The 12,789-nt window shown below is 42.2% G+C and overlaps 2 protein-coding genes across 2 annotated transcripts; both read left to right on the top strand.

Moving 5' to 3' along the window:
* Window positions 1–850: 850 nt before the first annotated feature.
* Window positions 851–1,459, top strand: LOC141639528 (uncharacterized). Its single transcript, XM_074448637.1, has one exon. It carries the CDS (start codon window positions 851–853, stop codon window positions 1,457–1,459), a length of 609 nt encoding a protein of 202 aa, XP_074304738.1.
* A 1,218-nt stretch (window positions 1,460–2,677) lies between these two features.
* Window positions 2,678–4,818, top strand: LOC141639525 (uncharacterized). The gene is made up of 3 exons (XM_074448634.1): window positions 2,678–3,472; window positions 3,680–3,809; window positions 4,490–4,818. The coding sequence occupies exons 1-3, from the start codon at window positions 2,678–2,680 to the stop codon at window positions 4,816–4,818; spliced, it is 1,254 nt and encodes a 417-aa protein (XP_074304735.1).
* The last annotated feature ends 7,971 nt before the right edge of the window (window positions 4,819–12,789 follow it).

The following is a 12,789-nucleotide window of genomic DNA, read 5'->3' as shown; positions in this document are numbered from 1 at the left end:
AAGACTGCGAACACGGCCCTTATGAGGAGGATGAGCTACCTTTCGGAGAGTGGCTCTGTGCCTCTCCCTGGAAGATTACGAAGACCTCTAACGAAGGTACTGGAAAAGCTCGGAGAAATTTGAGCTCTGTTTTTGAGGACGAAAAGAAGCGGGAGGCTGAGAACGATATATCCCTGATGATTGAACGGCTTCAATCTATTGCCTTGACTTTGAAAATAAAAAAGAGCAATGCTAATTCGAAACCAAATGAGCAGGCTGGGGGTAGTGAGGTGATAGAGCAAGCAGTGGAGGCCATTAATTCTGAGGAGCTGACGACAGGAAAGGATGGGGAGAGGGTGGAAGGTATGGAGGAGGGGCAGGGGATAGTGACTGGTGAGGAGGAGGGTGTGTTGAATGGGATACAGGGGGAGATGGGAGATGGTACTATGCTGATGAACGTGGATAATGTGTTTGCTAGAAGGGAGTTGTCTGGGCAGGGGAGCTTGGAATGTGGGGGAGGCAGTAAAGGGGGGAATGGGGGTAAGAAGCGTGAATGGAAGAAGCAAGCACAGGTTGGTGGTGGGGTGAGCAGTGGTAGTGTGACTGGTGTGGTCTGTGGTGGGAAGTGTGACAGGGTGGAGGAGGGTGACTCAATTGGGGAAAAGCGATTGAAGGTTACGATTGACGGGTGCGTCTTAATACCTGAGGCGGAGGTTGAGGGAACTCAACCCCGCCAGGCCCAATGAATCTTCTAAGCCTCAACTGTCGGGGCTTGGGCAACCCCGACACGATTAATGCCCTACGTACTTTGGTTCGTAGGGAAGCCCCGGCCATGATTTTTCTTAGCGAGACGAAACTTTGTGGTCGTGAAATGAGGAGGGTGAGGGAAAAACTTGATGGGTATTACGGGATTGATGTGGATAGTGCTGGGAGGTCGGGAGGTCTTGCTTTTATGTGGAAAAAATATATCGACTGTTCTTTTGTGTCGGCATCTATGCACCATATGGATTTCCGTGTTCGACAGGGGGAGAAAGAGTGGCGTATGACGGGTTTTTATGGATGGCCAGTTGTGACGGACAAACACCTTTCATGGGACTTACTTCGGCTTCTATACGGTCAATCTTCGCTGCCGTGGCTTTGTATAGGAGATTTTAATGAAATTTTGTTCTCCACAGAGATGAAAGGCGGAAGTCGGGCACAATGGCAGATGAATAATTTTCAAGCAACTGTTGATTTTTGTGGGCTAAGGGACGTGGCATGGGAAGGTTATGCGTTTACTTACGATAATGGTCAAGCTGGAGAAAATAATTGGCAAAGTATGATTGACCGCGCTATGTGCTCTGATGCGTGGCTCGAACTCTTCCCATATGCAAAAAACTATCATCTTGACAGAGAATGGTCGGATCACGCTCCGCTGAAGCTGATTTTTGATCGTCGTGAGATTGGAGGGATAACGAGAAGCAGGTTCCGATTTGAGTAAATTTGGGTGGGTGAGGAGGGATGTGAGGAGGCCGTGTGTCGTGGGGTGGAGAAGGGGCGAGGAAATTTGGTTACTACAATCGAGGCATGTGCTAAGGAACTCCAAGCCTGGAAGAAGATTAGCATTGGTAAAATTAATCGGACTCTGGAAATGAAACGCATACAATTATCTCGCCTAAATGAAGGAGACAGGACGGCTGATGCGGTTCAAAAACGAAGGAAATTGATTGCCGAAATGGCTGGTTTATACAAGCAAGAAGAACAATATTGGCGGCAACGCTCGAGAGCTTTATGGCTGAAAGATGGGGACCGAAATACTAAATTTTTCCATTCTAAAGCGGGGGAAAGAAAGAGAAAGAATTTTATTCCTCTTCTCATCGATGATAATGGACGAGAATGCATAGGGAACGAAGAGGTTGCTAGAGTGTCTGTGAATTACTTTGAGGGACTTTTTCAGACAGTCGAGCCAACAAATTTTGATGAGGTACTAGTGGGTTTGGATGGGAGAGTTACGGACCGGATGAACCAATGGCTGCGCATGGATTATCGCGAGGAGGAGGTTGTGGAGGCCCTTAATTAGATGCATCCCCTGAAAGCTCCGGGTCCTGACGGTATGAACGGTCTCTTCTTTCAATCTTATTGGAAGGAAATAGGGCCGCAGATGATTACTTCGGTGTTGAATATTTTGTGTGGGGATGCGAGCCCGGCAAGTCTCAACAAGACTAATATTGTCCTCATACCGAAGAAGAAAGCGCCAGATAAAATAAGGGACTTTCGACCCATTAGTTTGTGCAATGTGGCCTATAAATTAGTGTCGAAAGTATTGGCAAATCATCTGAAGATGTTCCTGGGGGAAATTGTTTCGGAAAACCAGAGCGCTTTCACTCCTGGCCGACTGATCACGGACAATATTCTAACTGCCTTTGAGATATTCCATTTTATGAAGAGCAACAGGCAGTCAAATGGATACATGGCGCTTAAACTTGATATGGCGAAGGCTTATGACAGAGTGGAGTAGGGCTTTCTGCGCCGGGTGTTGACGGTTATGGGGTTTGATACGGGTTGGGTCCAGCGTGTTATGGCCTGCGTCTCCACCGTGACTTTCTCTGTACTAATTAACGGGTCCCCTTCGACTGATTTTCGACCGAGCAGAGGATTGCGATAGGGCGATTCGTTATCCCCGTATTTATTCCTCCTTTGTGCTGAGGCTTTATCGAATATGTTACGCAGGGCAGTCAAAAATCAAGCTATCCATGGCATCTGTATCTCGGCTGAGGCACCACCTATCTCGCACCTTCTCTTCGCTGATGATAGTATATTCTTTGTCCGAGCAACGATACAAGAAGCTGATGTTGTGAATGATATTTTAAGGAAATATGAAGCGGCTTCTGGTCAACTGGTGAGCCTAGAAAAGACGACTGTGGTGTTTAGCAGGGGGGTAATTCGAGGCCAACGGGATGCTGTGTCGGCTAGATTGGGGGTAGAGGAAGTTAGAGAACATGCTCGGTATCTAGGGCTACCGACGGTGGTGGGACGGTCTAAGAAGGTGATTACTGATATTATTAGAGACAAGCTTAGCAAAAGATTACAGGGATGGCGCGAGAAAATTTTGTCTAGGGCTGGTAAGGAGGTTCTTATAAAGGCTGTGGCCAATTCACTAACTACCTATGTGATGAGTGTGTTTAAAATTCCGGCAAATTTCTGTGATGAGCTAAGAGCAATTGTAGCACGCTTCTGGTGGGGCCACGATGAAAGCAAGCGAGGAATTCATTGGGTGTCTTGGCGTAAGATGGCTCGGCCGAAAGGAGAGGGTGGGTTGGGTTTTCGGGATTTCCGACAATTTAATCTTGCTCTTTTAGGCAAGCAGGCTTGGAGACTGCTAACAAACCCGACTAGCTTGTGGTCACGGCTGATGAAGGTGAGATACTTTCCTGATAATGATTTTATGACGGCTAGAGTTGGTTATAATCCAAGCTATACTTGGAGAGGTATCTTGGAAGCGAGAGAAGTGATGGTTCGCGGCCTACGGAGACGGATTGGAGACGGCACTGAGACAAGGGTGTGGGGTCAGTCGTGGCTGTCCAATACGCATACGGGGCGGCTAATCTCACCGTGCCCATAAGGCTTGGAGAATATGTGTGTAGCTGAGTTGATGATACCGAATGCGGCTGCGTGGGATGGGTTTAAATTGAATCAACTTCTACTTCCTATCGATGTGCAGCGTGTTCTCGATGTTCGAATTAGCCCGAATAAACCGCTGGATATTTGGTATTGGGGACTTGAGAAGGATGGGTTATATACGGTGAGAAGTGCATATAAGATGTTGGTGGGTAAGCTGGGAGACATGGCAGGTGACTCGGACCGGGCTAGAGGGAGATGGCTCTGGAATCGGCTCTGGAAACTTTCGGTTTGGCCCCGTGTGAAGCTCTTCTTCTGGCAATTGTGTAGTGAAGCACTCGCCACAAGAGCTAACATTACTGCCCGGGTTGGAGGCGAGTACTCTCTTTGTCCTTTTTGTCATTCTAATCTTGAGTCGAGTCTTCATTTATTTCGGGATTGTGGGGTGGCAAAATGGGTCTGGGATGGCTTGCGGTTGGGAGAAATGACGGACGGTAGGGGAGGGGATGTGAAGGAATTGGTGGAGGGGTGTTGGAAGAATATGTGTATAGAAGAAGGTGCAAAGCTAATGGTACGGTGTTGGGCAATTTGGGAACATCGCAATAAGGTTGTTTTCGATAATGCAACTGTGGCCCCGGTGGATGTGGTTCGAAGAGTGACGGATGTCATGCATGAGGGTGCTGAGAGTGGGGGGCGTGGACTGGTGGGGGGAGACGCGAGAAGGAGGGAGCTCGGAGGGAGGAGAATACGGGTTAGAAACCGACGCGCGAGGGATTTGTTAAAATCAATGTGGATGCGGGAGTGAAAGAGGGTGAAGGGGTCGGTACGGGGATTGTATGTCGAGATAACAATTGTGATGTGATGTGGGGTGTATCAATTGGAAGGGACCAGTGTTGGGAAGTTCATTTTGCAGAAGCGACCGCTATTATGGATGGCCTTGAAGAAGCAGCTGCACGAGGAATCCGGAAAGTGGAAATGGAGAGCGATTGCTTGCCGGTTATAGAAGCTATTCGCGACAAACAGCTGGGTCGAAGCATGTTTCACCAACTTCTTGATGATATTGTTAAGTTTAGTTTGCAGTTCGAGTCTGTCATTTGGTCTTATGTTAGTCGAGTCAATAACTGTGTTGCACATGGTCTAGCTCATTGTATACCACGTGCCGTAGGAAAGGTTGTATTGGAGGATGGTCTTCCACCTTCTGTGAACACTGCTGTTGCTTTTGATCGATTATTAATTGAGTAATGCCGCTAGGCATTTTTCTTCAAAAAAAAAAATATGATATCATCTATTTAAAAATAAAATAAAAAAATTGTCTAACCAAAAACACACTAAATCGCATTACAATAGGTGAGGGGGATTCGATCTTGAAACTTATTGCCCATAATACCTCTTTCTTAACCACTAGACTAAAACATTTTTAGTAAAATGTGATAACGAGTAACTATATACACAATGATAGCGAATACATTTTAATTAAATATTTTAATTGTTGTATTTTAAAATACTTTAAAGGTAAACCTCAAAAAATTATATTTGAGAAAATTCAATCTATTTTATTTATATGTAAAATTTTAAATACCATTATTTATAGTTGTGTCAAAAAACAAAACGTGCAAGTTTTTTTTTTGTTTGTTTTTTTTTTTTTTAGTGAAATGTGAGTATGTATATTATATATCAAAGAACCGTATCAATTACAGCGTATATGACAACTTCATTGCCTGCTATCACTGACCACAAAACAACTCAAAAGCAGATTAAATTCCTAAGAATTTCAGGCAATCTATCCTAGCCATAGCTAGCTCCTGACCAAGTTTGAGCTTGATCCTTCCCCGTACTGCTTCTTCTAACTGTTTCACTACTCCCTCAGGTCTGAGGAGATAGTTGTAACATTCCGTTTGATGTTTGTGAATGTCTTGATATTGGATTTTATAATGGATAATATGTTACGGAGCTAGCAGCGTTTGTGGATAGTAGTTGGTGGTGTTGGGAGTTGGTGTCGAGAGAGAATATGATGTAGTTGATACGATATCGTGAGACATGTTGTGGAGGTAAGTGTAGTTGGTGGAGTTGGTGTTAAGAGTTCATGTGTTATAGGGTGAGGTTTTGTTTTGAGTCTTAGTTGCGTTGTTGTGTCTTAGTCAAGTTGGTAGGTTTGTTTTTATGTATGGGTTGAATTTCGGGGACGAAGTTCTTGTAATACTCCGTATTTATAAGTCTTGGGGTACTCTATCGAGTAGGCCTTACTCTGTCAGTAAGGGTAAGTTGCAAAATAAAATAGTTTCTGACCTGTTGGGTACTCGATCGAGTAGCTGGGGTACTCGATCGAGTAAGGGGGTACTCGATCGAGTACCTTGGGTACTCGATCGAGTGTCCGGTTTTAAGGGGAGTTTTCTCGGGTTTTGTTAATTATGCGATTAAGGTATTTAAGTATCGTCATCATTGTTTTAAATCACTTTTACAAAACCTAAAACCCTGTTTAAGAGAGAAAGCAACAAGTTCATCTTCCTAATCGCATTCTTAGCAATTCCGAGTTCGACGGTCGAGTTCTTGTCGTTATTCGTATCGTTGAGTTCCTTGCGTCGAGGGTAAGATCTACATACCCTTTTTATTGTTTTTCCCTTGATTTGGTTAAACCCTAATTTAGAGATTGGGGGTTTTTGCGTGTAGTATGTGATGTGTAGCCTCTATGTGTTATATGATAGGAGGAGGGTTCGTAGAAGAGGTTTTTTGATACAAAATTTGTTGATACCGTCTGATTGTTGTGCTTTCCGGTAGGATTTCCTACTCGCATTAGTCCCATAATGGGATATTGGTGATGTCTTTGTATTTGGTTGTTTGATATAATGATTGTCTTGTGTTTGTGGTTGTGATTCTTTGTTGATGGTTCTCGAGATGCGTTCTCGGGTGAGTGGGGTCACTTGCGGGAGTGACTTCACGCCCTAGTTTCGCCCTTCGTGGAACCCGCCACGGAAGGGGATGTGCACATTAATGGACGGGGTTATCGCTCACTATGTGGAGCGGGGATTTGGTGGGTACGGCTGCGGTCCCCCAGCGGCGGTGGTCCGTGGACAGTCAGGATTGAGATGATGGGAATTGGTTGGCTATGTGTGCGTGTGTGTGACAGTTAAGCTGTCTGTTTATCTTATTATTGTTATACATAGTGATTGTGTGATTAGTACTGACCCCGGTGTTGTTTTGTAAACCTGCGGTGATCCATTCGGGGATGGTGAGCAGATATTGAGCGGTATTGAGATGAGTCTTTGGGATAGGGGATGCCACGACATGATGATAGGAGTCTTCCGCTGTAGCCTTTAGTTTATTTACATTTCAGTTAGACAGTCAGTTTGAAATCATGTATCGTACTTTTGGTTTGGTTTTGAGGATTGTATCTATTCACTAAATTATTTATATTAAACATTGTTTCTCTATTTTTGTTTGATTATCATTGCCTCGGGTAACCGAGATGGTAATGTCTTCATACCTGAGTGGTCCTGGTAAGGCACTTGGAGTATGGGGGTGTTACAGTTCTTTTTAAGGAGGGAAGACTGTAATACTCCGTATTTATGAGTCTTTGGGTACTCTATCGAGTAGGTCTTACTCTGTCGAGTAAGGGTGAGTTGCGTTTTAAAATAGTTTCTGACCTGTTGGGTACTCGATCGAGTAACTAGGATACTCGATCGAGTAAGGGGGTACTCGATCGACTACCTTAGGTACTCGATCGAGTAGCCGGTTTACGGGGAGTTTTTCTCGGGTTTTGTTAATTATGCGATTAAGATATATAACCTTCTCCGTCATCATTCTAAACACTTTTGCAAAACCTAATTTACTGTCAAAGAGAGAAAGCAAGTACGTTCATCATTTTAATCGCATTGTTAGCAAATCCCGGAGTTTGGAAGGTCGGTTTTCATCGTTGGTTATACCGTTGAGATCCTTGCGTCGAGGGTAAGATCTATGTACCCTTTTTATTGTCTTTCTTTTAAGTGGTTAAACCCTAATATAGGGATTTCGGGGTTTTTGAGTAGTTTGTGATTTGGTAGCATTTGTATGTTGTATGATAGGAGGAGGTTTTGTAGAAGAAGCTTTTTGATACAGCTGTAGAGACCGTCTGATAGTTGTGCTTTCCAGGTAGGATTTCCTACTCAGTATTAGTCCCATAATGGGATGATTGTTGATGTGCTGAGATTGGTTGTTTGATATAGTAATTGTATTGTGACGGTTGTGATTGTGATTTTGATTGTTTGTCTATGGATCTCGAGATGCGTTTTCGGCTGAGTGTTGTCACTTGCGGGAGTGGCTTCACGCCCTAGTTTTGCCCTTCGTGGAACCCGCCACGGAAGGGGATGTGCACATTAATGGACAAGGTTATCGCTCGGTATGATGAGCGGGGCTTAGGTGGGAACGGCTGCGGTCCCCTACTGGCAGGGCTTGTCCAGTGGACAGTCGGTGATTGAGATTGTTGGGATTGGTGTGATTGTGTGTGTGTGTGACGGTTAAGCTGTCTGTTTATCTTATTGTTGATATATGTATAAGTTGTGTGATTAGTACTGACCTCGGTTGTTGTTTTGTAAAACCTGCGGTGATCCATTCGGGGATGGTGAGCGATAATGATCGAGTTTGAGTTGAGTCTTTGGGATAGGCGGGATGTGCCACCGTCGATGATAGAAGTCTTCCGCTTTGTAGTCTTTTAGTTTTATGACATTTCGATTTCAAGAGACGATTGGTTTTAAGAACTTGTACCCGTATTTTGGGATTTGGTTTCAGTTGTACTTTTCACTAAAGTTATATCATTTAAGTTGTTTCGTTATTGTCTTATGAATATCATGCCTCGGGTAACCGAGATGGTAGCATCCTTAGACCTGAGTGGTCCTGGTATGGCACTTGGAGCATGGGGGTGTTACAAATGGTATCAGAGCGACGATCCTGAAACCTGTAACCAATGAATTTAATGAATATAGGGAGTCAATTAAAATGAACCCGGGGTAAAGGTTGTAGGAGCTAATGAAAAGGCTTGGGAGACGTCCTAAAGTCGCGAACTCGCCCTACAATTTTGAACCGGTCACCATGGGATATGAGTCGGGATCGCTATGTGTTTATCTTGTGAATTGTGTACCTATATGGTGATGTGTGACATGAATCAGTGGATGTATGTATGTGGAGAATGGGGAATGTGTAGAAAAGATGGTGATGATGTGATTTCGTAAGCTATTGATTAAAAGCATGATAGTTGGTTTACAATGTTGTTTTGAACTGTAGGAAAAGTATATGAGAATGATGAATGATGTGGTAGAAAAAGGAAGTAGTTCATATGTGATAATATGTGATGAATGATGATGTTGCAGGATGGATGATTCATAATTGGCATAATACTAACATGTGCATAGGAATGTTGTGTCGTATACGTATATTTGGTTTGCATAAGGTTGTATGATAAGTTTATGTACTTGTCCACTATTGTTCATGTGTATATGTGGTAAGAGGTGTGTAGCTGTAATGGATGAATTGGTTGGAAGAGATTAAGTAAGTAATTGCATAAAAATATGAAATTCATGTGTGGAACATGTTTATGTGGGTAATGGATTTTAATAATATTGCAATGTTTGTAACATGTGAATAGGGGATTTTATGTCGTATATTATGTTATTGGGTACGTAAAGTTATAAAATAAAAGCATGTGGGTAAATCGTGATTGACAAGTTAAATAATCTATGTGCATGATGAATGTTGTTGCTTGGCTTTTGAAAATAGTAACATATGATTATGAATACTGGTTGTATGAGTTTTGGACTGGTTTTGTTTGCTTGGTTGTTGTTTAAGTTGTTTGGAAGTAAAATCAAGTAGTTGTGTTTTTCGATTATAAAGAGGTTGTCTTTAAACTGTTATAACTTGAGATGCATAAATGATTTTGATGTGATTCCAATTGGAGGTGATATCTTGTCCTTTTACGATTCTAACGATAGGTCACACGCCCAAAACGACCAAGTAATGAGTGAGTTATGGCTGTTTTACGAAAAACCGGACAGTCTTGAGAATTGGGGTACTCGATCGAGTAGCCTTGGTACTCGATCGAGTAAGGGGGAACTCGATCGAGTACGTTAGTTACTCGATCGAGTAGCCCTGGTGATTTGTTTTACGTGCTTCTGATCTTCACCTACTCGATCGAGTAAGTCCCTTACTCGATCGAGTGGCCGATACTCGATCTAGTGACCCCTGTTTAGGGTCATATGCTTATCTTTTGACATTCGTTGCATATTATGTTTAATTCAAAGTTGTTATTTTACTTCTTTATGCATTGTTTTACATGTAAGTTGGTCTTGATACGTAAGTTACCCAATCTTATGGGGTGGTGAGTGGCACCTTATGGTGAGTATGAGTTTGGTGGGAGGAGATGATCTATATGTGGTTGTGCTGAGAAGTGGAAAAAGAAAAAGAATATTGATGAGCTGATTGAGGCATGGTGCAAGTTTTGGTGAGACGTGGTGAGTGATTTATTCGCGAAATTGAGTGATGTAAAAGTAAGTGAAAGTGGGTAAGAGGTGATGTGGGTCTAAGGAACGTGAGAATGAAAAGATTGAAAGGAAGGTTTGGATAGTGGCAACTTGAGATGTGTAAAGAATTATGGAGTGAGATGGTTAGAAGTCGTGTGGGTCAAGAATATATGTAGTGAAAGTTCGTTTTAAAGAGGTTGAGAAGAGTGGTATATAGTGAACTTTATGGAGACATGTTGCGAGGTGGATTTGTAGACAGTGAGTGAGTTTGAGAGATTTGGTTTATTAAGAGGTGAAACTACGTGTGATTTCTTTGGGCATTTAACGGCATGAAATGAAGTTGTTTAAACAATGAACGTTGATTTTATGGATAGGTTAGTGACAAGTGTGAGCGATAGCATAATAAGAGAAGATCCATGGTAAGAAAGAGTGAGATGATATCGACATGAAATAATGGGATTTGAGCTTTGGCGGAATGAGAAGGTAACCGGAGTACTAAAGAATTAGATAGAAGTAATAAGGAGTTGAGCTATTAAATGGTATTGTTGAATGTGAAGAGAAAAGAAGAGTAAAAAGTAAGCTAAGGAAAATTTTCACCGGAGTTATGTGATATAAAGGTAAGGAATCATCGAAATGTGTGATATTATCATGAGGATGTTAGTTAATGGTTATATGGGAGCTTCAGGACAACATGATTAATAATGAGTTTCGAGGAATTAAGGGAGTAAGAGTTGGTGGAGTATTTACACGATATGAGATTTTTGGTGGAAAGTTAGATGACGATACAATTAAGATAGTATTGGGAATAATGTTGAGGTAATTTTGTTGATGGGTTTGATGTTCTTTATTTGGGGATGTTAACCAAGGATAGGAGAAAAACTGTGTTGTTTTGATATGAGTGTAAGAGGTTTGATATACGAGCAGTGGTGGTATTGTGGTGTTGTCACTAGTGGTTAAGGGTGATGATAGATAAGAGAGACAGCAGTCCTAGAGAGGTTGATTTTTACAAAGGCCGGATTGATAAGTATGGTTGTAAGGTAGTATAAGATGTGGTTATATGAGGCGAGCGCTAGTGGTTGAATATTAATGGTATGGCATGAGGTGATGGTTATGCGAATGGGAAAATACGTTATGAGGGGCATATGAGTTAAGCTCGGGTGACAGATAACCTTTATCGAGTGGTAACTTACGTGATCAGGATTAACTAGTTGGATGTGATTATGGGTCTATGATGTGTATAAATGTTTGTGTGAGGTTCTGACCTCACGAGAAGCGGTATGGTGTGATAGTTATAAAGATGTTATATGAATGTTTGTGATATATGTAGGGTACGACAATCTGATGGAATGAGGCTAAAAAGGTAATAATTTGATTGATTTGGCATGGCTAGTTATAATTTTATGTGTATTGATAACACATGCGTATTCCGTGAAATGGTAGAGATGATGTTCATAAGGTGCTTATCTGATTATCCATATAATATGTTGCATTGTGATTTAATAAAGTGGATTTGAGTAAGTTTTTCTTGTCTGAGAAGTTATGCTGAGTCAGTGTTTATGGGTTTGAGTAAGTTGTGATGTCTATCGGTGCGGTTGTGGTGCCTCGGGTGGTGATCCTGGCACGGTACTTTCCGTGTTGTGATGCGGGTATTTTTGCACGCAGCGTCGGCGGCACTGGTGACGGTGTTATGATGTCGTCACCGGTTGTGGTCGAGTAGGCGGGATGATTATGATACGAGTTTTCGAAAGTGCATACCATTATACATAGATTATTGTTTTGTTTCTTTGTTGTTCTTTGTGAGTTTTGGTTGAACATGTAGATCGTTGTTTTGTTTGTTGATGTTTCTTACCAGTTTCAGCTTGGGTGTGAGGGTAGAGTATGATATGGGAGAAAGTTGTGTATGTTTTGTTGTTGTCATGGTATAGTGATTTTCTGTTGATAGGGCACAGTTGTAAGAGGTTGTACAGTACATTTGATCTTGTTGTAGATGAGACATCGGTGCACATAGTCATGGCAAGTGATTCGTAGAACATGTGTGGTAATGATCTGAAAGCTGCAGGTGGTTTTAATCTTTCGTTGGGCCAGTGAGGGAAGGGTGTTTGGATTTAGTGTCTTGTTAAGTCATGTATGAGTTTTGAAGTGATGAAAGAAAAGAACTTGAGGATCTTGTGTGAGTGTACGTAACAAGTGTGGATCGTGAGTTATGCTTTTGGCGATAGAAGTTTTATATAGTCTATATAGAGAGGTATGTCATGTTGCGGTAATGTGGAAGAGTTGGAGTATTGGTTATGCTAAGGGTTTTGCGGTATTAGTTAGATGGAGTGAAGAGTGAATTGAAGTATGAGAACTGTTTAAGTAAGAAAGCCTTGGAAATAGGAATGGTTATAGAAATGAGGTTATAGGCGGTTATCTTTGACATGTGGTGGTGATTAGGATGATGAGATGATGTAACTAAGGATTTAGTATTAGTGAGTTACGAGGACGTAACATTTGTCTTAAGAGGAGTAGGATGCGATAAAAGTGAGTTTCATGGTTGTGCATGTTGTAAAATAATTGGAAGTAGAGTGTTAGCATAGCGTAAAGGAAGGATTTGTTTTGTGGTTGATGTTGTTAAAAGGCCATGGCCAAGCTTGTAGTAGTGTGACGTTTAGGAGTTCGAGAATTTTGACAATGGCATGATGATGTTTATGAGTGTAAGTAAACTTCGAGGACGAAGTTCCTTTTAAGG

This window comes from Silene latifolia, unplaced genomic scaffold (assembly GCF_048544455.1).
Source record: "Silene latifolia isolate original U9 population unplaced genomic scaffold, ASM4854445v1 scaffold_427, whole genome shotgun sequence".
Taxonomy (NCBI): domain Eukaryota; kingdom Viridiplantae; phylum Streptophyta; class Magnoliopsida; order Caryophyllales; family Caryophyllaceae; genus Silene; species Silene latifolia.
The sequence above is the reverse complement of the archived record's forward strand: the minus strand, read 5'-3'. Positions and strand labels throughout refer to the sequence as shown.